This window comes from Cervus elaphus, chromosome 22 (genome assembly GCF_910594005.1).
Source record: "Cervus elaphus chromosome 22, mCerEla1.1, whole genome shotgun sequence".
In the NCBI taxonomy this organism is placed as follows: Eukaryota; Metazoa; Chordata; class Mammalia; order Artiodactyla; family Cervidae; genus Cervus; species Cervus elaphus.
The window spans coordinates 53192307-53215437 of NC_057836.1; the positions used below are offsets into that span (position 1 = coordinate 53192307).

Below are 23131 nucleotides of genomic sequence, written 5' to 3' on the forward strand. Positions count from 1 at the left end.
TCACAGTGTAATGACTAAAAGTCTTTAACAGAAGGGAAAGCTACAGGTACATGGAAAGTAAAAAACACACTCTCATTACACAGCCAATAGGTCAAAAAGGAAATCACAAGGGAAATTAGATTTCACTTTGAAATGAGTGAAGATGAAAACATAGCATCCAGAATTTATAGGATGCAGTAAAAGCAGTGCTCAGAGGGAAATTTATAGCTGTGAACACTTATATTAAAAAGAACTCAAATTAATAACCTAAATTGATACCTTATGAAGCTTAAAAAGAAGAAACCCAAAACTAACAGAAGTAAGGAAATAATAAAGTTTAGAACAAAGATTAACAAAATAGGGAATGGCAAATAATAAAATCAATGACATCAAAAGAGGTGCTTTGAAAAGATATAACAAAATTAGCAAACCTTTAGCTAGACAAACAAAGATAGAATACTACAAGTTGTAAAAATCAGAAAAAGTAGGAACATTACTACTAACCTTACAGAAATAAAAAGGATTATAAGAGAATACTATGAATAGTTATATGCCAACAAATTAGATAACCTAGGTGTCATGGACAAATTCTTAAAAACACAAAACTGCCAAAACTCAAGGAAAAAAAAAAAAGAAAATCTGAATAGACCTATAAAAAATAAAGAAACTGAATCAATAATCAAAAATTTCTCAACTAAGAAAGCCCAGGACAAGTTTCTTCACTGGTAAATTCTGCCAAACATTTAAGGAAGAATTAAAACCTGTCTCTCAAATGCTTACACAAAGTAGAATAGGAGGAAACACTTTCTGATTCATTCTGTGAGGCCATCATTATTTATTAAAAATAAATAAATAAATTGGGCTTCATCAGAATTTATAACTTTTGAATACCAGAGGACCCTGTCAAGGGAGTGAAAAGATATTCCACTGAATGGGAGAATGTATTTGCAAATTATATATCTGATAAGAGTGTCCTCCAGGATATACAAGAAGCTCTTCTAATTATAAAGAGACAAACAAACCTATTTTTAAAAAAATATGCAAAATACATGAATAGGTGATTCTCCTGAGAAGATATACAAATTGCTGATAAGCACATGAAAAGATGCTGAATGTCATTAGGGAAACGAAAATCAAAATAAAGTACCACTGAGCACTAAGATAACTATTAACACAAAGAAAAAAACAAGTGTTGACAAGAACGCGAAGAAACTGAGACCGTCATACTTTGCTGGTACGAATGTCAAATGGTGTAGCCATCATGGAATAGAGTTTGGCAGTTCCTCAAAATGTTAAACATGTAACCCAGCATTTCCAGCCCTTGGTATAGACCCAAAAGAATTAAAAACAGGTGTTCATTCAAATGAAAACTTACAAAGGAATGTTCCTAGCAGCACTATTCACAGTAGCTAAAAGGTGGAGGCAACCCAGATGTCCATCAGTAAATGAAGGACAAATAAATGTATATCCATACATGGGCTTCCCTGGTGGCTCAGGTGGGAAAGAATCCGCCTGTTATGCAAGAGACTTGGGTTCGATCCCCTGGGTTGGGAAGATCCCATGGAGGAGAGTATGGCAACCCACTCCAATATTCTTGTCTGGAGAATCCCCATGGACAGAGGCGCCTGGCAGGTTACAGTCCATGGGGTCACAGAGTTGGACACGACTGAGTGACTAAGCACAGATATCCACACATTGAAATACTATTCACCTGTAAACAAGAATGAACATAGATGCGTGCTACACCATAGATGAAACCTGAAGACACTATGTTAAGTGAAAGTAGCCAGAGATAAGATATTCTGTGTTTCCATTAGGTAAATTCTCCAGGAGAAGCAGATCAATAGGCAAAACAGACTAGTGGTTGCCAGGAAGTTGGAGGATCAGACATAGGGGTGACTGCTTACTGGGTACAGTGTTTCTTTCTGGGATTATGAAAATGTTCCAGAACTAGACAGTGGTGGTGCTTGCACAACATTGTCAGTGTGCTAAGTGCTCCTGAACTTTAAAACAATTTAAATGGTGAATAAGATTTTTTAATACTAAGCTTCATTATGTGATCCTACAATATGAAACAGTGCTACAAGATGGATTCTTAACATTTTGTACTATAAAGAGCAGAAGGAATGTTTCTTTCTAACTCTGCAACTCAAGGAAAAAAATTCTTTTAAATACACTGTTGATCTATGCATATCTTCAGATGCTTAACTCTGACATTTTCAAGGAGACACAATATTATAATCAGCTAAGAGATCTGTGACCTTAGGAACACCATTTCAAAACACTCTATCCCTTCAAGAGGTTCATAAAACTTACGTATTTTATTGAAAATTCCCAAATTCTGAATCAGAATGAAGACAGTCTCACTTGTACTAATGTCTCAGTCTATCCATTAAAAGTTGTCAGTTGTTTTTCTCTTGATACAGAGAATGAATGTATAGAGAATAAATTCATATGTAGACTAGTTCCTCCAGACAGCAAATGTCAGGTATCTACTATGTGCCAGGCACTGTGCTAGGTTCTTGGTAATCAGTGATATATTTTTAAACCTGTGAGTAATCATTTCAGAACCAAGCTTCTGTAAGATTCACATAAGTATTTTATTTCCTATAAATGAATTATAATAAAAATAATATTACTGAATATTTTATGGAATACTTTACTGCATACTAACCAACACTGAGTGCCTTACCTATGTAAGTTTATTTTTTTACAACATGTCTGAGATAGGTTCTATTTTTACCCTCCTTTTATAAGATGAGGATACAGGGCATAGAGAGGCTAATAATTTGTGGAAAGGGATATAGCTGTTAAGGAAAGGAACTCAAATATCAGGCAGTCTGCACTCTTAATTCATTCACCCTTCTCAGTGGCAATTTTCAGATTCATCCTGTGAGAAGATAGTATTTGTATCTAATAATATTTTATATATATTTCTTACTAATGTTCATTCTGTAATATGACTTTTTATTTAAGATTTCATCTAGTTTTAATATTCTGTCACCTCTGCAAGTTCTTAAGAAAATTGAGTTCTCATTTAACAGTTCTTTATCTGTCACAATACCCCCTTTTTTTAAACATTTTCTAAAGTGTACTATACAATTTTGAATGAACCTTACAGAAAATATAACCTATCAAAATATATAATGATAAAAATATCATTTTGATTGTACTACATTTCTCTAAAATATTAATATTTTAGTATTATATAATAAAAGTGTTTTAATTATATTACACATATCTATAAAAAAACAACTAGTTATAGAATATCAGTACAGTGTATATATGTTCAGACATGACCACATAAGAAGATACAGTAAAATGTAGCCTTTGTCACTCTTCACAAGGAATAAATTTGAGTATTAGAAAAATAAGATAACAGGAAAATGTAAGGCAGAGGCAAAGCCGCCAAGCTGCACAATTCGAGGGATATGGCTTACAGAGTACAATGTAAATAGTGCCATCTGGAGTTCTGCAATGTCATAACCTTGAGCAAAACTTGGTATTAGACTAAAAACTGAAGTCAGTAGTAATTAAAAAAAAAAAAAATGTACTATGTGAAGTGAAAGAGTATGGAAATAAAGGCTAATCAAAATAGAAATAACCTGACAAGACAGATTATAGGATGTCAAGTTGAAAAAAATAGGGAAGGATAATATTCTTGCAAATTAGCCAATTTTTATATGGATGGTGTCAGAGTAATTCAGTTACGACATGGGATGGACTACTAACAAAGATTGAAAAAAACATCTCCTATCTTGAAATGGCCCCACCTATTAGGCCCCACCTAATACTAGGCCCCACCTAGTATTTCTCAGTTTTACTGTGACATTCAGAAGTCATGTAGAATGGCTAGCATCCCTGGCCCCCTTTCACTAATGCTTGTAGCACTCATCAGGACAATCAGAAATGTTGTAACCAGGTGTTGGAACCATGGTTCCAACCATGCCCTGCTGAGAAATTTTGATTTAGTTAATAGTAGGTGACCATACTAAGTGTTTTGTGTAGATTAATTCATTTACTCCTCAAAAATACTATTTGCTAGATTCTCTAATTGAAGAAGTTTTGATCTTTTTATATTATTGAAAAAGCAAATGTTCATATTATTTCTATGCCCTGATCAAAATCAAGCGTTATGTAGGGTTTAATAAAATTGATAGAATTATACTTAGTGTAATGTCTACAGGCATGTTATCATCTTCTGCTTGGGAAGAAATTTATCATTTTTGAAAGATACCTTTGCTGAAACACTCTAGTACTGATTGTTGAAACGAAGATGTCATATTCGTTCATGTGTCATTAGGCCAGCTTTCAGGTGAGGAACAGGAAAGGAGAAATGGAGTTTTGTAGAGGACGAGGAGAATGGTCCTAGAGTAGGCTGCCCCGGACTTTTCACTAAGGGATTGTGCAGGGTCAGCCGTGCTTGACTACCTCAGAGTCATCCCAGCCCCAGCAGAGTGCCCTCTTAAGTATTTAGTGAGTGAGTGAAGGAATGAATACAATCCTGTATCTGTCACCATGTCTTTATAAAAAAGATGCCATTACCACACAAAACATCTGACAAGAGATGTGTTTAAGAAAAGAATTGCCAAGTAAATCATAGGATTGCTAGTCATTCGGCCTCATGTTAGAACACCATTCTTTTATGGTGCCTCATCATGTCCTCCATATATAGATCTATCATATACACACATTTATGTACAGGAAAATATAAGTACTAGTACTTCAAATTATGACCTAGCATCATCTGAAGAAAGTTAAAATCATTATTTTTGAGAGGTAAATAAATGCATATTTAGAAAGGTTTATTTTCCCCCTCCTTCCAAAAAAAGGTAAAACTGGTGCTTAAGTATTTAATGGGTTAAGCTTATTACTTTAAAAACTCACTAACACAGAACATCTCATTCCTAGTCAGTGCCAAACAACAGATGTTCTTGTATATTAAAAACAGTACCGTTCTGTAAGAACAAGTCAGATCAACAAGTATTTATTAAACATGTTTAGTATGGCCAACATTTAGTACTTTGGGGGATACAAAAGAAATAGAAGTTGCAGTACTCGCTGTAACTACAGGAGATGTTAGAACTAAATCCACCTCCTCCTCCTCCTCCCCAGTAATCTTTTAAAATATTAGATAAAATTTATGGCGAAGGAAAAATTGGCTTCCAAAAACCAAGGAATTCTTAGTTCAAGACTAAAATAATAGAGGCGTGTAATGTGCCATTCACTTTGTCTATAAAACATGGAATATTAGTAGTTGTCATGTTCTAGTTGTCATCAATTTAACAAGAATGGGAGGAAAGGTGGGACATAAAAAATAATGATTTTTTTAGGAATATAATCAAATTGCTAGATAAGGGAGTACTGAATTACCTTAGATATCCACTAAGCCAATAATGCTGTTTTTTGAAAATTATTACAAGAGAAATAGAATATTTATCAACTGTCTTCTATAGATCCCATATTACCTAAATTCTTCCCATAATACTTCTGCTCATTTATATTTGCATCTTTATAATCCACAGTTAAGACAGCATTCCTCCCCAAACCCCACCCCAGCTAAGATCACAAAATAAGTGATTTACTTAAAAATAGTCCTTGTGGGAAACAGAGAAAAATGGAGACTGAGAGCCTTCCGAAGATAGGCCAAGAGAGCATTGCTTGGAAGATCCATCTGCGTTTAGGAGCAGTTAAATGATGCCTGATAATTACAGGTACAAAGTGAAATCAGGATAATGTATATTATTCATTATAATATTATGGTTAAATAATTACAGAAATAAAGTTTTCTGCTTGTCTTCTAAAATTTCCTCTAGTTTTTTATAACATTTTCAATCAAGGTTAATTATTTCATAGTTCTAATAAGAGCTTTAAGAATGAGATAAAGGAGACAGCTTGTATTGAATTTACCTCTAGTGAGTGAAACAGAAGGGTTTAATGGCTTTATAAGAACCATCCAAAAATTATAGTAAAATCTTTTGATCACCTTTGCAGATCTCTGTTTAAGTCAAGGCCATGAAATAGTGTGTTGTTAAAAGATTGTAGTAGACTGAAAAGTTATAAAATGATGAAACAGTTTTCTGAAATTTTGTGTGATCGTGTACTGGTAATACCACTGGGGTGTTCAGCCCTTCGGTCTCTTGTGTGCTCTTGCAGATGAAATATGAAACCAGTACTTCATAAAGCATATTACCCCATCAGTGACTGCAGTAACTTACGCTTGCTTTTTAGCCATTGTAGCCATCCTGTGGTTGTAAGAAGTGAATTGTACAAATAATAACCATATTCTTGAAACATATCCATTCAGGTTTATTTTGAAAGTCCATTAATGTAACTGATAAGGAGTAGCTTCCCTCTTTTGTAGCATATAGTCAAATAAGTTACAAAGTATATCAAAATTTTTCTTGAAAGTAATGAAAGGCGAGTATTTCCTGGGTAGTGTTACTGGTGTTTGTGTTAAGGTTTATGTTAGTTAAAGGAAAAGTCCTTTTATTCTGAATTCCTTGAAGATGAAATAACTAAATATGATCTGTTTGAAAACTACCATATGCTATTTCTTTGCAGTTGAGAGTTTAATTTTGAGGTTTATTTTTAAATCTGACAAAATATCTCACAATTCCTATGCTTAAGAAATCTGTTTGTCTTTGTAAGTTAAATAAGATGTCACTTCTCCTCGGGGGTGGCCCTCAGGTATGATAAATTGGTAGTTTCTGCTGCATTTGTTAATAATTTTAAGAAAAAAACTGAAGGAATGACATGTAAATGTGTAAGATTTTTTAACCCCTCCGAAGCTTCATGATGTATAATAGTAGATTGTTTTTTGTGTGGTTCAGTTCAGTTCAGTCGCTCAGTCATGTCCAACTCTTTCAACCCCATGAACCGCAGCATGCCAGGCCTCCCTGTCCATCACCAACTTCTGGAGTTTACCCAAACCCATGTCCATAGAGTCGGTGATGCCATCCAGCCATGTCATCCTCTGTCGTCCCTTTCTCCTCCTGCCCTCAATCTTTACCAGCTTCAGAGTCTTTTCAAATGAGTCAGCTCTTCACATCAGGTGGCCAAGGTATTAAGAGTTTCAGCTTCAGCATCAGTCCTTCCAATGAACACCCAGGACTCATCTCCTTTCGGATGGACTGGTTGGATCTCTTTATGGTCCAGGGGACTCTCAAGAGTCTTCTCCAACACCACAGTTCAAAAGCATCAATTCTTTGATGCTCAGCTTTCTTTATAGTCCAACTCTCACATCCATACATGACCACTGGAAAAACCATAGACTAGATGGACCTTTGTTGGCAAAGTAATGTCTCTGCTTTTTGATATGCTGTCTAGGTTGGTCATAACTTTCCTTCCAAGGAGTAAGCGTCTTTTAATTTCATGGCTGCAATCACCATCTGCAGTGATTTTGGAAACCAAAAAAATAAAGTCAGCCATTGTTTCCACTGTTTCCCCATCTATTTGCCATGAAGTGATGGGACCAGATACCATGATCTTAGTTTTCTGAATGTTGAGCTTTAAGCCAACTTTTTCACTCTCCTCTTTCACTTTCATCAAGAGTCTCTTTAGTTCTTCCCTTTTTGCCAAAAGGGTGGTGTCATCTGCATATCTGAGGTTATTGATATTTCTTCTGGCAATCTTGATTCCAGCTTGTGCTTCCTCCAGCCCAGCGTTTCTAATGATGTACTCTGCATATAAGTTAAATAAGCAGGGTGACAATATACAGCCTTGACGTACTCCTTTTCCTATTTGGAACCAGTCTGTTGTTCCATGTCCAGTTCTAACTGTTGCTTCCTGACCTGCATACAGATTTCTCAAGAGGCAGGTCAGCTGGTCTGATATTCCCATCTCTTTCAGAATTTTCCACAATTTATTGTGATCCACACAGTCAAGCACTTTGGCATAGTCAATAATTTTGTATGGTAAAGTTGGTTTATTAGTATTATATTTGAAACAGGCCACTTCCTTTCCCCTTCAAAGTACAACTTTTGATTACTGACTCTATTTTTAACTTATAAATTTTTGTGTTCATAAATTTTAATATTATTTGTAGACAAGTCAGTATAAAGATATCACAGCTTAGATGTACAAATAATAGAGCATGAATTTTCCTATCATGGATTACACCTTTTTCTTAAGCACTCATTCATGTGATTTTCAGAAACCACTTAGTTTAGTCTTTTTAGTTAAAACATCTTAGTTTATTCTGTTTTAATAGTCTTGTGGGTAGTAACCCAGAAGGTAATCTACTTCTCAGGATCTCTCCTTGCCCTTCTTCCTTCCCAAGACACTTCCTGGGTTACAGGGAGATCTAATAAAACTTCTGGGCACAAAAATGGATAGCTGTGTATCTGGCCTTCACACAGTCCTCTGGTTGATTGATAATTTTTAATTATTGAAGGTTAAAATAGCATAAGTAATTATCTTTCTTTTTCATCCTTGTAATTCTTCTTACTCTTGTCAGTAAAATTTCTGGTAGTCCATTTCATCTATTATTAAAACTATTTGCTTAGTAGTATCAAGTATCACCTCAATTGTGTCTGACTCTGTGTGACCCCATAGATGGCAGCCCATCAGGCTCCCCTATCCCTGGGATTCTCCGGGCAAGAACACTGGAGTGGGTTGCCATTTCCTTCCCCAGTGCGTGAAAGTGAAGTCGCTCAATCATGTCTGAGTCTTAGCGACCCCATGGACTGCAGCCTACCAGGCTCCTCTGTCCATGGGATTTTGCAGTCAAGAGTACTGGAGTTGATTGCCATTGCCTTCTCCAACCATATGGTTAGAAATACTTAATATTGTACTGAAAAGCACTCAGCCTGAAATGAAGCAATAATTTTGACAATGAACTACCAAAAGTAAGATAAGTTCCTAGTCTTAGATCAGGATACCTCTTCACCTGTACATCAAAGAACTAAATCTGAGAGTTCTACTTAAGACCACAGAGCTGAGAGGGGTGGGGAAGTTATAGTCATAGTCAAATTGCATCAAAACTGTCATTTTATTTACCTCGAGAGTAATGCTGTCTATATCCAGTGCCCTTAGGTTCAGTTTATATTATTGATTTCTTAATATGTCAACATTACCTTAAAAGCTTTTGTTTTGAAATTTCCCTTGCAAACATTTGAATAGGTATACATATATGTTTTCTATAGCTCCTGATTTTTGACCATGGTAGTTTAACTTGATAATGTTATATTTTTATACTCTTATAAAGAGTCTATTATCTTTCAATGTGTTTTATTATGTGTATTAAAAAAGTTATAAACCTTTATAGCTTTTCTTTTTCTTGCTATACCACTTGCCTGAAAAGCATGCTTCTGCAGTTATAATGAACTTTTAGGTAATTTTCCATATTATAAACAAATATACTAGCAATAAATTTGGAAATATTAAAATATGAATTTATGGGGTTTTTTTCCCAATTATAGTAGAAACTCTTATCTGACATGATCTGAACTTGCAAACTCAGGGAAATCATTTTAAAGGACTGTCTACCTAACTTATTTAATTTACTTTCTAAATTTTTGTTTGCACTTGATCTTTGTTGCTGCGTGCGGGCTAGTTGCGGAGAACAGGGGCTGCTGTCTGGTTGCGACATGCGGGCTTCTCATTGCTCTGGCTACTCTGGCGCCGAGCACAGGCCCTAAGCCTGCCGGTTTCAGTGGTTGCAGCACATCGGCTCGGTGGTTGCAGCCAACAGGCTCTAGAGCACAGGCTCAGTAGTTACAGCGCAGAGGCTTGATTGTTGCGTGGCATGTGGAATCTTCTTGGACCAGGAATTGAACTCATATCCTATGCATGGGCAGATGGGTTCTTATCCAGGGCACCACCAGGGAAGTCTTACCTTACTTTAATATATAATGTATATATGAAAATTTGCCAATTTTTTGGTATAGACCAAGGATTTTTGTTTTTCTTACATTATGTGTCCATTGATTTGCTTTGGACTTCTTTTTTGCATAAACCACACCCATAATCCAGTGTCTACAATGAAAACAAAATTTGTTAGGCAGTCATAATTCAAATATAGCTAGGTTTTTAATTGTTTAATCTTTTGTAACTGTCATGCATGCCTAACTTAAGAGCATTTTTTAAAATTTAGTTACCATCAACTTAGTTCCATTGAAACAGTTCTTTCACATTCATATTTTGCCAGCTTACATAATTATGTAATTACAGTAGGCTAATAAGCATGGGTTTACATGACTTACAAACAGCAGTTCATTAAGCACATTTTTCTGTGAGGTAAGCCAGCAACAGATGCACATGTGAGCTATTAGAAAATGATCTTACTCTTGTCAGTTCTGGAGAGAGAAAAGGTAATCTTTCAGAAGGAGGTCAACTAAGAGAGTTTTTACTATATATTGTGTTCACTACATTCTAAAACTGATGGAAATTTATTCATTTACAAATACATGAAAATAACATAAAATGCAAGTGGAAAGAGAATGATTTGAGAAATCAACCTTACAGATAAGCTCAACTGAAAAGTTGTGCCTTTTGCTATTGAGACAAATAATTCTTTTAAGATTATTTTGTCAGAAAATTTGTCAGAGAAAGTTTAGGCATTTTCATTTGGTGATTACAAAGAAAGATGAAAGGGAAAAAAAAGATCAATGAGGTGCATCCAGTATGGAAACCTATTTGACAGTATACTTGCGAAAGTTGAATGTATTTGTAAGCTATGATCTAGTGAGTATTCAGAAGGTGGAGGTGGAAAGATGTGGGCATGTGTCTGTGTAAGAGAGGAATGGGTGTGTGGATGTCTATATTCACTAAAAGACATATACAGGAAGATCTGTGGAAGGATTATTAGTAATGACCATAAATGGAAACAGCCCGAATGTCTGTCAGCAGTAGAGTGGGTAAATACTTGGCAGTGTACTTAATTAACGGGACGCTGTGTACAGCAGTGAGGATGAACAAAGGACAACATGCAGCAGTACTGGTAACTTTCACAGGATTTAATAATGAACAGAAGATGCCAGACCAAGAAATACACTGGGCAGCATTTTCCATAGCATTCCATCTTTATGATATCCCAAACCAGCAGAAGTCAGGATGGTGGGTACTTTTTGTGAGAAGGCAGGAAAACAGGAGAAGGGGGCAGCAGAGAATGAAATGGTTAGATAGCATCACTGACTCAATGGACGTGAATCTGAGCAAACTCCAGGAGATAGTGGAGAACAGAGGAGCCTGCCAGGCTACAGTCCGTGGGGTCAAAAAGAGTCAGACAGGACTTAGCGACTGAACCGCAACAACAACCGCAACAAAGGAAATAGGGACCATAAGGAAGCACAGATGGCGTTTGAAGTTCTGGAAATGCTCTCTTAATCTGGATGCTTCAGGTGTGTTCTCTTTGAGCTGCATGCGTAAGATTTATGTGTTTTTATTATTTATGGTATACTGCAAAAAAAGAAATGTGATTTCATCTGATGGGACTATGTTAACTAGATGAGACATGTAGTAAAGACACAGGAAAATGAATTGAGCTCCACAGAAGGATTTGAGAGGAACTTAATTATAGAATCTATCAAAATGGGAAATAAAGCCTAACAAGTTAAAGTGTACCATCTGTAGCTAATTTAGCTGTGATAACTCGTTTCAGCACAATTGGTTGTATTTTGCATGCTTAGTACTTGGATTGTGCAACTGCTGAGAATTATTTAATAAGCATATAATTATAAGCCATAAATCATTTTACCCTAATCCCATAAAGTAATCTGGATCACTCTCCTCATTTTTAAATCAGTTTGATTTTTTTGTTTGTTTTTTCCCAAAATGTATCAGATTCTGTTCAGGCTAAATACTGTTTAAAAATGAGATTAAAATTTGGTTCAGTGGACAAGAATATGCTTCATTAATTGGCCTGTTTTTATAGAATATCAATTTTTTAAATCTCTTTGGTTTCCTTCATTTGAAATTTAAAAGTCATGAAAATATCCTGGTCTGTATTCATTCAATATAGTAGCAAACAAAAGTCAAATACATATTAGAATAAAATCAAAAGAATGGAGCCTTTAAACCATTCTCTCATGGGATTCACTGAATATGCAAGACAAATTTCTGCTACTTCAATAGTGGTAAAATATATGCTAGTCCACTACTTTATTGTATAAACGGTAATAAAGAAGAAAGAAATATTCCGTTGCCTTGACTAATAATCTTATTTATTGTGAAAGGTGGAAACACAATTGAATAAACCCATAGGAAATGTGATTCCAACCTTCTCAGTTAAATTGTAGTTGTCTCCCTATGTAGTAAATACAGATGAAGTGTTAATTTAGCAAGAGGAAAAAAAGTGTATGCTTTTTCTATTTAATCAAGTAGATAATCATTTTAAAGCATATTTATGTTAGTTTATATGTAACTAAGATATTTAAAGATTGGAGATCCTATAATTTCTATAGAAAGGAAAAATATTTAAATTATGTGGTTTGGAAGAATAGTAGAGGCATTGTAAAATAAATATGTCTACTTTCTTTGAAATAAAATTTTGCCTCAACCTTAAAAACATTCCCTAAGTTTCTTGAAACTGTTTTATGGTCCCTAATGAGATATGAACTATAATATAGAAGAAAAAGTCCAAGGCATTATAATAAATGCAGTCATTTCTTAAGGACCAGACTCTGTGGACACTTTGCCAGCTACCCTTCACCTTCTGTCTCTTGCCATCCTAACTCTTTGCCACATTCTGTACCAGTGAGATATAGCAATGACTGAATGTGAAGAATGAGCTCAAAAACCAGTAGTCTAGATGAAGAATAGGACTTCTCACAAAAGAGTCATTACTGAGACTTCTGAATCTTGATCTCTCCTCTGGGGATGGGAAAAAAAATTGAGATGGAAATTGAGTAGGTTCGTTGTAAGTATTGAAGAGAGGGAGAGTACAGGGAACCAGATACTTGTTCCTTCAGCCATTCTATCCTTTAATCTTTTATTAGTCAAGGCTCCTTTTGAGAAGAATTGAGGAAGTGAGCCATATCAGAAAAGGTAAATGATAGGAAATAGCCCTTGGCCTGGGAACCCAAAGGCAGAAGGAGTGAGCAACTCCTATCTCCCTAAATTCATGTCACCTCATACTAGCTTCTTTATGTTTAAAATGGGAGCACTGGGGTGGAAGAGAGGGGTACAGGTGTATGTTTTAAGTACCCCTGGTAGAAATTATTGTTAATTGAAGTGAGTACTGAAGGGGCTTCCCTGGTGACTCAGATGGTATGCCTACAATGCAGGAGACCTGGGTTTGATCCCCGGGTTGGGACGATCCCCTGGAGAAGGAAATGGCAACCCATTCCAGTACTCTTGCCTGAAAAATCCCATGGACGGAGGAGCCTGGTAGGCTACATACAGTCCATGGGGTTGCAAAGAGTCGGACATGACTGAGTGACTTCACTTTCACTCACTGAAGTAGAAATACAACCTGATTAGTGACCTAGAAACTTCAAGATTCTGTCCACAAAATAAAGAGTTCATGAATAATTTAATTTGGTTACTGTGTTACAGTATTGCTATATTAGATTAATTAGAAAATGTATGTGACTGTTTTCCCATTATTGAATGTGGTAAAACTTAAATTCTTCATACTGCTTTTACATTTTCTAAAATAAATATAATTGTTATAATTTTCTATGAAACATGCTTTAAATACAGATATCTACCCTATAATCTCTAGTTGATAGCCTTGAATAAATTTAGGGAATTTCTTTTTTTTAGTAACGTATCAAAAATTTTTAACATTATACTCCTGCTCTTTTATTAGGATTTGGAACTTGGAAGGAATACAGACAGCTCATTTTGTTCTTCATTCCCCTGGAATGAGTGTGTGCTGGCATCCTGAAGAAACTTTTAAGGTTATTATTTATTATAACTTAGCTTTCTTTTATCAAGCAGAAAAGACATACAGATGTGAAATACCTGCACAGAGAAGAAAAAAAAATTCAGTGATTTGTTTTTCACCTCAGAGACTCTTAATTGTCACAAATACATTTAGGTTAGTCTAGAACCTTATAAGTTCTCTGTAGTCAAGTTTTTATTTGACAACCATCATCTATTTACTCAGAGTATACTTTTCATGCCTTTTGGTAGGTTATGATCTAAACCCTAATGCCTCGACTATCTAGTAAGCAGTATTTGTTTTAAAAAAAAATATTAAATCCATGCTTATGAGCCATAGTGTAGAAACAGAAAGCATCAGTGGCATAAGACAAATTTGACCTAGCTGCAGTGGTATTCAATTTCTATTCAGACTAAAACTTTCTAAAATTCCAAAAATACACTATGAGTTATTAATTAGCCTAAATTCCATTAAGAAAGGAGCCATTCAACAAGAGTTCTGTCATTTGCCAGTATCTTCTCCTGGGTATTACTCTACATTCCAGAATCTAAAATGTTGCCACATTCATCTTCTTAAAGTTAGTTCTTCCACTGTCCAGAGTTCCTGTTAGTTTATAGGCATCCTGCTTTTCATAGCCCTCTAAAGTGTTCATACTTCTCCATGACTTTTCTCTCCTCACACTTGCACTAAACTTGACTAATCACAGCAGATTAATAATACCTACTTATGTTTGGCTCAGCATTCATGTAGTTAGCTCATTTAATCCACATGGCAGCCTTGTGAGATGGGTACTGTGAGGATATCATTTTACACATAGGGAAACCAAAGCTCAGAAAAGTTAAGTAACTTGCCCAGGTTCACACAGCTACTAACTGGAAAAATGGACATTTGTACCCCAGGAGCCTACTCCATAGGCCTCGCTCTTAACCCTGGCATTCTTGTTTCCCCATTTCAGTCTATCACCTTCACATCTTTATTTCTGAATGTTTGAACCCATCACATCTTTTAACTTCAGTTCCTCTTTACCCATCCCATGATCTAAATCTCCTCTACTCTCAAAAATCATGTGATATTTTTAACAAATCCAATGGGCTTTTCTTCCATTCTTAATCTCAAGGCAGCTTTTTATACTGTTGATCATTTCTGCCTCGAAACCCTGCTCATTTGATCTTTAAAGCTGCATTATTCTAGCCATCTTGAGCATCAATGCATGTATATTCCCTTTCTCTTTCTCCTCTGCTAACTATTCTTTCATTATGTATTTGTAAATTGTTGTAAAGAGTATTTCTCACCTACACTATACCCTTTACTATAATAGAGGATAAAAAAAAGAATCAAACATCTAGTTAAGTAGAATGATGACATAAAGAAGGATTAATCATATACACTCACAGCCTTCAAAGTAATCCTGAGCTGAAATGCCCCAGACTACATTAGTGTGTTCTCTGAACCCTGGGATACCATGAAAACTTGTTTCAGGCCTATTGGATATTTTATCAGTAGAATTATATTCTGTATGTGAAGATGAGTGAAATTTTATAATTTATTTATATTACATATATAGGGATTATTTCCATGTGTATATTAATTCTGAATCCAGATTCTAAATTTTATTTTACAACTAGATTTCTCCTTTGCAGCAGTGAGTCTACATGAAGCGTAATCAAAGAGTCTACCAGAATGTTAATATTACCATGTATAAATATAATAGGCTCCTTTTTAAAAACTGTGACCCAATAAAAACAAAAGCCTGTGACCTAGATGAGAAATGAGGATGTTTATCATAATCTCTATCCCAAAATTTGTATCTTAATACTTAATTTGTGGTTATTAAGATTCCTTTCTTCCATATGCTTTAAGTTAGTTTCTATTAATCTTCTGTATGTCTTTGAAGTTTCACCCTACCCATCTCCTTGTTTATCTTGTGTCCATGACTTCAGAATGTTTGGAAGTCCCTGCTCTAAATTGCATCAACTCAGTATCCTAAAGAAGATCAGTCTTGGGTGTTCACTGGAAGGACTGATGTTGAAGCTGAAACTCCCAATATTTTGGCCACCTGATGCGAACAGCTGACTCACTGGAAAAGACCCTGATGCTGGGAAAGATTTAGGGCAGAAGGAGAAGGGGACGACAGGATGAGATGGTTGGATGGCATCACCGACTCAATGGACATGGGTTTGGGTGAATTCTGGGAGTTGGTGATGGACAGGGAGGCTTGACGTGCTGTGGTTCATGGGGTCACAAAGAGTCAGACACAACTGAACGACTGAACTGAACAATATCTTAAAATGATCTTTGATATCTTCCTTTCCTATGTGCAGGTTTTTCCAGATCTTTATAAAGTTTTTCTTCACTGTCTCTAGAATACATTCCTCTTAGTCATTAATGTGTATTCTTCACCTTTCTATTCCCACAAATAATTCCTGCCAATCCTTAGTTTGTTTCTAAAATCTTTGGCTCTTTGGTCTGACTCTTCTTGCCTACTTTAGTTAAGACTGACCTTTAAATATCAGTTTAATTGTGTCACTGCTTAACTCAGAAACCTATAATTACAGAAAGGCAACACAGTAGCAGTTAAAAGTATGGGCTCTTGAGTTAACTGCCTAGAGTCAGTGCCCAGTTCTACCACTTACTAGCTAAATGATCTTTGGCAAGTCACAAAATCTCTTCTCAATCACTTCCTCATCTTCTAAAAAGGAAGCTCATGAAGATTAAAAGAGTGAACAATTATAAAGTCCTTAAAAGAAAACCTGATGCATCATAAGCACTCAGTCAATTTCAGCTGCTTGTCATTATTGACACTGTCGTTACTATTAAATGTAGTAGGTGGTGGTTCTCATTGGTCTGGCATATCAAACCCAAAAGTTTTGTCCTGTTTTGCTTGATCTTGATAAAAATGAGGCAGCCAGAGAAGAAAGGTAAGTCTGTGATTACCTATCTCTTAAAATTTTTATGAAAGTCTTCAGTTCAGTTCAGTTCAGTCGCTCTATCATGTCTGCCTCTTTGTGACCCCATGAACCGCAGCACGCCGGGCCTCCCCATCCATCACCAACTCCCGGAGCTTACCTAGACTCATGTCCATCGAGTCAGTGATGCCATCCAGCCATCTCATCCTCTGTCGTCCCCTTCTCCTCCTGCCTTCAATCATTCCCAGCATCAGGGTCTTTTCCAGGGAGTCAGTTACAGATTACACAAGAGAGCCATGTAATCTAGAATGCACCAAGCAAATGCCAGCAATTAATAATAAAGTTACAGCAAACTCCGTGGCAGTCCAGTGGGTCGGACTCAGTGCTTTCCCTGCCAGGGCCCTGAGTTCGACCCCTGGGCTCGGAGCTGAGGTCCCACAGGCCACGTGGCACGGCCGTTGATAGCAGTAGGGTCTCCCTGGTGGTACAGTGGGTAAGAATCCACATGACTGAAGATGCTATGCTGTGAACCCACCATGCTTTGCTGCCTGTCCTAATCGAGGTCCAGGCAGACTTGGCCCTTCCATGGCTCATAAGCTGTACCTGAAATTCTCAAGACTTTTGGAGACAGCTTCAGAATCTCAAGTGTATTTACTAGGTCCAAAGTAAATCTTCCTTGGTCTTCTCCCATTTCCAATCCTTCCCAACCCATGACTTTACACAGCCCACAGATCACTCACCAGTGTTTATAACCTAGCCTTGTAGTAAGGAACACACATGTGCTATAGTTAGACCTGGGTTCAAACCCAAGCTCTGCCACAGGCTTACTGATGAGATCTGCCACAAGCTACTTTAATCACTCTTCACCTCAGTCTCCTTTCTGAAAAATGGGATTGATGATAGCAGTCTCCTCAGACAGTGGTCATGAGGACTAAATATTTTTATATGTTACAAATTATATTAATAATGTATATATACAACAAATTATTTTTGTTGTCTATTTGTCACTGACCTCATGTTATTAAGAATAGTTTTAAATTCCACCTTTTCTCTTAAGAATCGCCTAATTTTAAAGACTGCCTGTGTTCTAAATAATTACTCCACCTTTTGCATCCCACTGTCTTTCCCCTTAAATTATAGTCAGTTTTTTTTTTTCCATAATTCTCTCTCTTGATGGAAAGTTTCTAAAGATCAAGGATCGTGTCTTTTACCTTCACTGAACGTAGCATGGTGTTTTACATACAAGTGTTTATATGGTTGATCTTCATTATTCACAGATTTGCAAGTGTGCCTGCTCACTAAAATTTATTTGTAACCCCAAAATTAATACTCATCACTCTGACCATCACAGACATGCATGGAGCAACACAAAATTTGAGTTGACTAATGTGTACATTCCCAGCTAGGGCTGAGTGAGGCAGTACTCTGCCTTCTTGTTTTAGCTTTCATACTGTAAACAAGTACCCTATTCATGGTCTATTTAGGGCCACATTTTTATGCTTTTTGTTGGCAATTTCTTTCATGTGTAAAATGGCCCCCAGGCACACTGCTAAAGAGCTACTTAGTATTCCTAGATGCGGGAAGGCTGTAAGACGCCTTACAGAGAAGATACATGTTAGATAAGCTTTGTTCAGGCATGAGTTGTAGTACTGTTGCCTGTGACTTCTATGTTAATGAATCAATATGTATTAAATAAGATGTCTATAAACAGAAACAAGACTATATATTGATCAGTTGACAAAAATGTTGTGGTCAGAGACTCACAGGAACACAACCCTTTAATTTCCTTTAGGATCAGTGATTTGATATTCACTAACTCAGTGTTTGCAGAAACTTTATAAAACTTTAACTACTGTGAATAACTCAACTGTGTGTCTGTGTGTATATGGATATACTTAGAGTGAATTTTTACGCTCTTCTTCCTGGGGACCATGTATAGTCATTTAAAATTGTACCCAGTTTTCTTGTGTCTTTCTTTTTGCCAGTTTCTTGTGGAGTTTTTTAATATTTGATACTTTTTTTTTTACCTAGGCTTGTCTTATTTCCTTCGCATTTTATCTCCCTTTTGTAATATATGCACATGTTTACGTATTACTGTATATATGACATTGAATCTCTGCCTCCTTCTCAGATTTGACTAGTAAATTAGGTGGTTGAATTCTCTGTTTTTCTGTCTTACAGCTGATGGTTGCAGAGAAGAATGGAACAATTCGGTTTTATGATCTTTTGGCTCAACAGGCTATTTTATCCCTTGAATCAGAACAGATGCCATTAATGTCAGCACACTGGTGCTTAAAAAACACCTTCAAAGTTGGAGCTGTTGCAGGGAATGATTGGTTAATATGGGATATTACTCGATCCAGGTACTGCCTTAGTATATTTATCTATTATTTACCAAAAACTCAGTCACTATTGCTAAATGATCCATTGACCTATTCTTGTATACCTGGGCCACATTGTAAAGCAAAAATAAGACCCTCCTACAAAAGGGCCAGAGTTAATGGATTTTTACGTAACAGACATGGGTTTTACAGATTTACTTTGAGAGTAACAGAAAGAATAATGCAGAGGAGATCTTTCATCTGAGGGGTGTGTGTGCGTGCACTCAGTCATGTCTGACTCTTTGTGACCCCATAAGACTGTAGCCCAGCAGGCTCCTCTGCCCATGGAATTTTCCAAGCAAGAATACTGGAGCAAGTTGCCATTTCCTACTTCAGGGAATCTTCCTGACCCAGGGATCCAACTTGCATCTCCTGCATTGGCAGGTGGATTCTTTTACCACTGAACTACCTGGGAAACCATTAACCAATGTTTACTTTTGTTTAAAAAAAGAAAAACACTGACCCTGTTAAATGATGTTGTTCTATAATGGTTCTAAATCATGTTCATACCTTTGTCATATTTCAGCTATTTTAATTCAGTGCTTATTTGGAATTTTGTCACAGTTTAAGTACCTTGGGCATTGTGTCCTTTAAATAGAAAATAACCCTGTAATCCTTAATTTAAGTTCACCTACCTGAGACCAACACATAATTCATAAGACGCAAAATAATATCTTTTAGTTACCCTCAAGATAAGAGACCTGTCCACATGGATCGAGCCTGCTTATTCAGGTAATGTACCATTTGGGGCGGGGGGGGGGGGGGGGTGGTTATAATTTGATTTTTTTAATTTGGTTACTTTGTTCATGCTGTGCCAACTTCTAGAATATGTTTCCAGTCCTCTCCTTTGCACTGACTTTTTTCTTTTTTTCTGTTTGATGTTGATGGTGTATGTGTTTTTAAATTTGTGTTTTCTACTTTTCCACTTAGAGCTCCCCAGATTTGTAATATGTAAGTAACTAAAGGATTTATGAAAGAGAAAGCAGTTTTTGATGCTTAAATCACCAGTGGTAACAGACTTTTTGCTAGTGTTCACATAAGAAGTATTGTATTTCTTCTCTTTCCTCCTTCATTTAAGTATAATTGGATGTTTTGCTTTTTGTTTTTTGGTCTGGGTGAGAGATTGTTTTCCAATATTTTCTTTGAAAATGTTTATAAAATACAGAATGTTACTACTTCACTAATACCACCTCAACAATTTAGAGCATATGCTTTTGTAATTTTTCTGCTGATAAAGATATAAAATGTAGGTTGGCCCATGTCTGTGCATGTAAACTACATACATTGTTGTCCTCAAGTGAGAAACACTGGATATTATAGATCTGTGACTTTTTTCCCACTGAAATCAATGTGCTTGTTTCTCATTTCATTCATTTTTACATAATGTTGCACTGTATAGTGTGGTCTTGGAAAATTTACTAACAGAGACTAAAATCAGTAATAAAATCAATTTATTATATGCTGTATTTCATCAAATCTAAAATACCCCCAATGAAATTGTAGAACCTAAGGACACTATTATTTTATGTATTCCTAAGAAAAAAATGTATTCAACTAAATGTAAGCATGCCATAGATTACAAGGTGAATCCTGATTTCAGAGATGTGAGCAAATATACATTTTAAAATCAACAAACTATAGACTCACAGAAAACTTTTGGTTACAAAAGGGGAAAGAGGGGGAGAGGAAGGGATAAACTTGGAGTTTGGCATTAACACATACACACTATTATATGTAAAATAGATAACCAAAGAGGATCTGCTGTATAGCACAGGGAATATTTGTAATCACCTATAAAGGAAAAGAATTTGAAAAGAAATACATATCTATGTATATATAAAATATATATATATATATCTGAATAACCATGCTCTACACCTGAAACTAACATGATATTATATATCAACTACACTTCAATTTTAATTTTTTTCCCCAACTGCTAAAAATAAAACCAGCAAACTATGGTCCTTAAGTCTAAAGGAGGTCATCTCAGCATTGGTTTATGTCGTTTAGAATTCAGACCTTTCCATCTGCTATCCTCAGTGGCAAGACTTTGACTTGGTGCTTCCCAGCTGCAAGATGACTTCCAGTGTTCCAGACACCATAGCCTCATACCATGTTGTCCAAAATAAGAGGAGAGGAAGGAGCCACTCCCCTTTTATTGGGGATTGCTATCTTTGCGGTATACCAGTTGTCTCTTACCCCTTGGGGCCAGACACCCTGTGCCCGGCCCCAGCTGGAGTTCAGTTAGCACAGAATAAGGGCAGTATGCCTGTTGGACAGCAACTAATGGTATCTGCCACACATTAAAGCATTAACTAGACTTATAACCTTTTTTCTTCTGGTCAAGGAATCTTTTTCTTTCCCCTCGTAGCTCCCCCACTGCACTTATTACTATGGCACACTTGTTGCTGGAGATGCATGAACACTTGGTGGTTCACTGATTTGATGTATTCCAATGGCTGTGTTGCCTTAATACTTGAATATTTAAACATCTATGTATTCTAGGCATTTACTTTATTCCGAGGACTTTAAACTCAGGAGTTTATCATTAATTTTAAAACAAATGTCAATAAGAATTTTAAATGTATGGGGTTTTTAATGTATTGTGCTGTGAAATATTTTTTGTCTGATTCCTTGTTTGTATCTCCTGCCATATTGTCAACTTTTTGGGAACTGCTGACCTTGTGTAACTTTGAAATTTAATGAAGTGGCCCATGATAAGCAATTAATAAATATTCACAGAATGAGAAAATATTTGTAGCTAACTTCCCTGAAATTCCCAGTCTGATTGTAAATCCATATTATCAAATATAGACTTATAAAATTAGCATTTTGGTACAAAGAGAAATAACCAATTTTAGAAAAAGCTTGTGTTTGTCTGTAGGATTCTGTACTTATTTTCATCCTTTGTCCTTTCTCAGATGGTCCACAATTAATGAAAACTTATTTGCAACCACTGGTTATCCTGGCAAAATGACGAGTCAATTTCAGATTCATCATTTAGGACACCCTCAGGTAATGTAGCAGTGTTTGATGGTGTATGTGTTTTTAAATTTGTGTTTTCTACTTTTCCACTTAGAGCTCCCCAGATTTGTAATATGTAAGTAACTAAAGGATTTATGAAAGAGAAAGCAGTTTTTGATGCTTAAATCACCAGTGGTAACAGACTTTTTGCTAGTGTTCACATAAGAAGTATTGTATTTCTTCTCTTTCCTCCTTCATTTAAGTATAATTGTGCTTGCCTGGTTGGTTTAGACTGAAAATGTGTGTGTCTGGGCTGCATCAGTTATCCATAGCTGATTTGTACACTTCGTTCCAGGCAGTTACAAACAAATACTATGTATTTCACCTATGAGGGAGCACATTTTTTAATTCTGCTGCCACTATAAACAAAGACAGTTTTTCAATGTACTTCTTGTTTTTGAAAGGTAGTTTTTATTTATTAGTGTTGGTGATGTATTGAACGTCTTTAATCCTTCACATATTTTATAGCCCATCCTCACTGGCTCTGTACCTGTTGGATCTGGCCTTTCCTGGCATAGAACTCTTCCACTGTGTGCAATCGGAAGTGACCACAAGCTGTTGTTTTGGGTGACTGAAATGTAGAATAAATTTTCTGTGTACTTAGATCCATAAAATTGTATTATTAGTACATATTTTGGAGAATTTATTTTTATATCAAATATATACTGTAAGATCTAGATATGTTCCAGTTGTTGCTTTTGTTAAATAAAATATTGATGGTTTGAAAAATCATTTTCCTATTCTATGTATGTGTGTGGTTTTCTTTTTTTTTTCCTAAGGCATCTTTTAGGACTATGACTAACTCAGCAGCTCTAGGAAAGAAATGATTAGGGAAGCTTAATTCTTTTGATTTTATCACAGGATTTTCCAAAGGGTATCTTATGTACTATACCTTAAATACATGCTATTTTCCTAATTCTCAAACACACAGACATTTACAAAAGGGAAAAAAGGCCTCTCCTTTCACCATTATTCTGGAAATTGGTTGAATGTATTAAATATTTTGTGGG

At 35.9% G+C, this 23131-nt stretch overlaps 1 protein-coding gene across 2 annotated transcripts in view; it reads left to right on the top strand.

Moving 5' to 3' along the window:
* Positions 1-22853, top strand: part of NUP37 (nucleoporin 37) — a 41367-nt gene extending 18514 nt beyond the window's left edge. For both annotated transcript variants that reach the window (XM_043881377.1, XM_043881376.1), the window contains exons 6-10: positions 13733-13823; positions 18895-19076; positions 19776-19826; positions 22019-22112; positions 22590-22853. In XM_043881377.1, the coding sequence (XP_043737312.1) occupies positions 13733-13823; positions 18895-19076; positions 19776-19826; positions 22019-22112; positions 22590-22703 (532 nt within the window). In that variant the 3' untranslated portion in view covers positions 22704-22853. The remainder of the gene's footprint in view (positions 1-13732; positions 13824-18894; positions 19077-19775; positions 19827-22018; positions 22113-22589) is intronic.
* Positions 22854-23131: the final 278 nt, after the last annotated feature.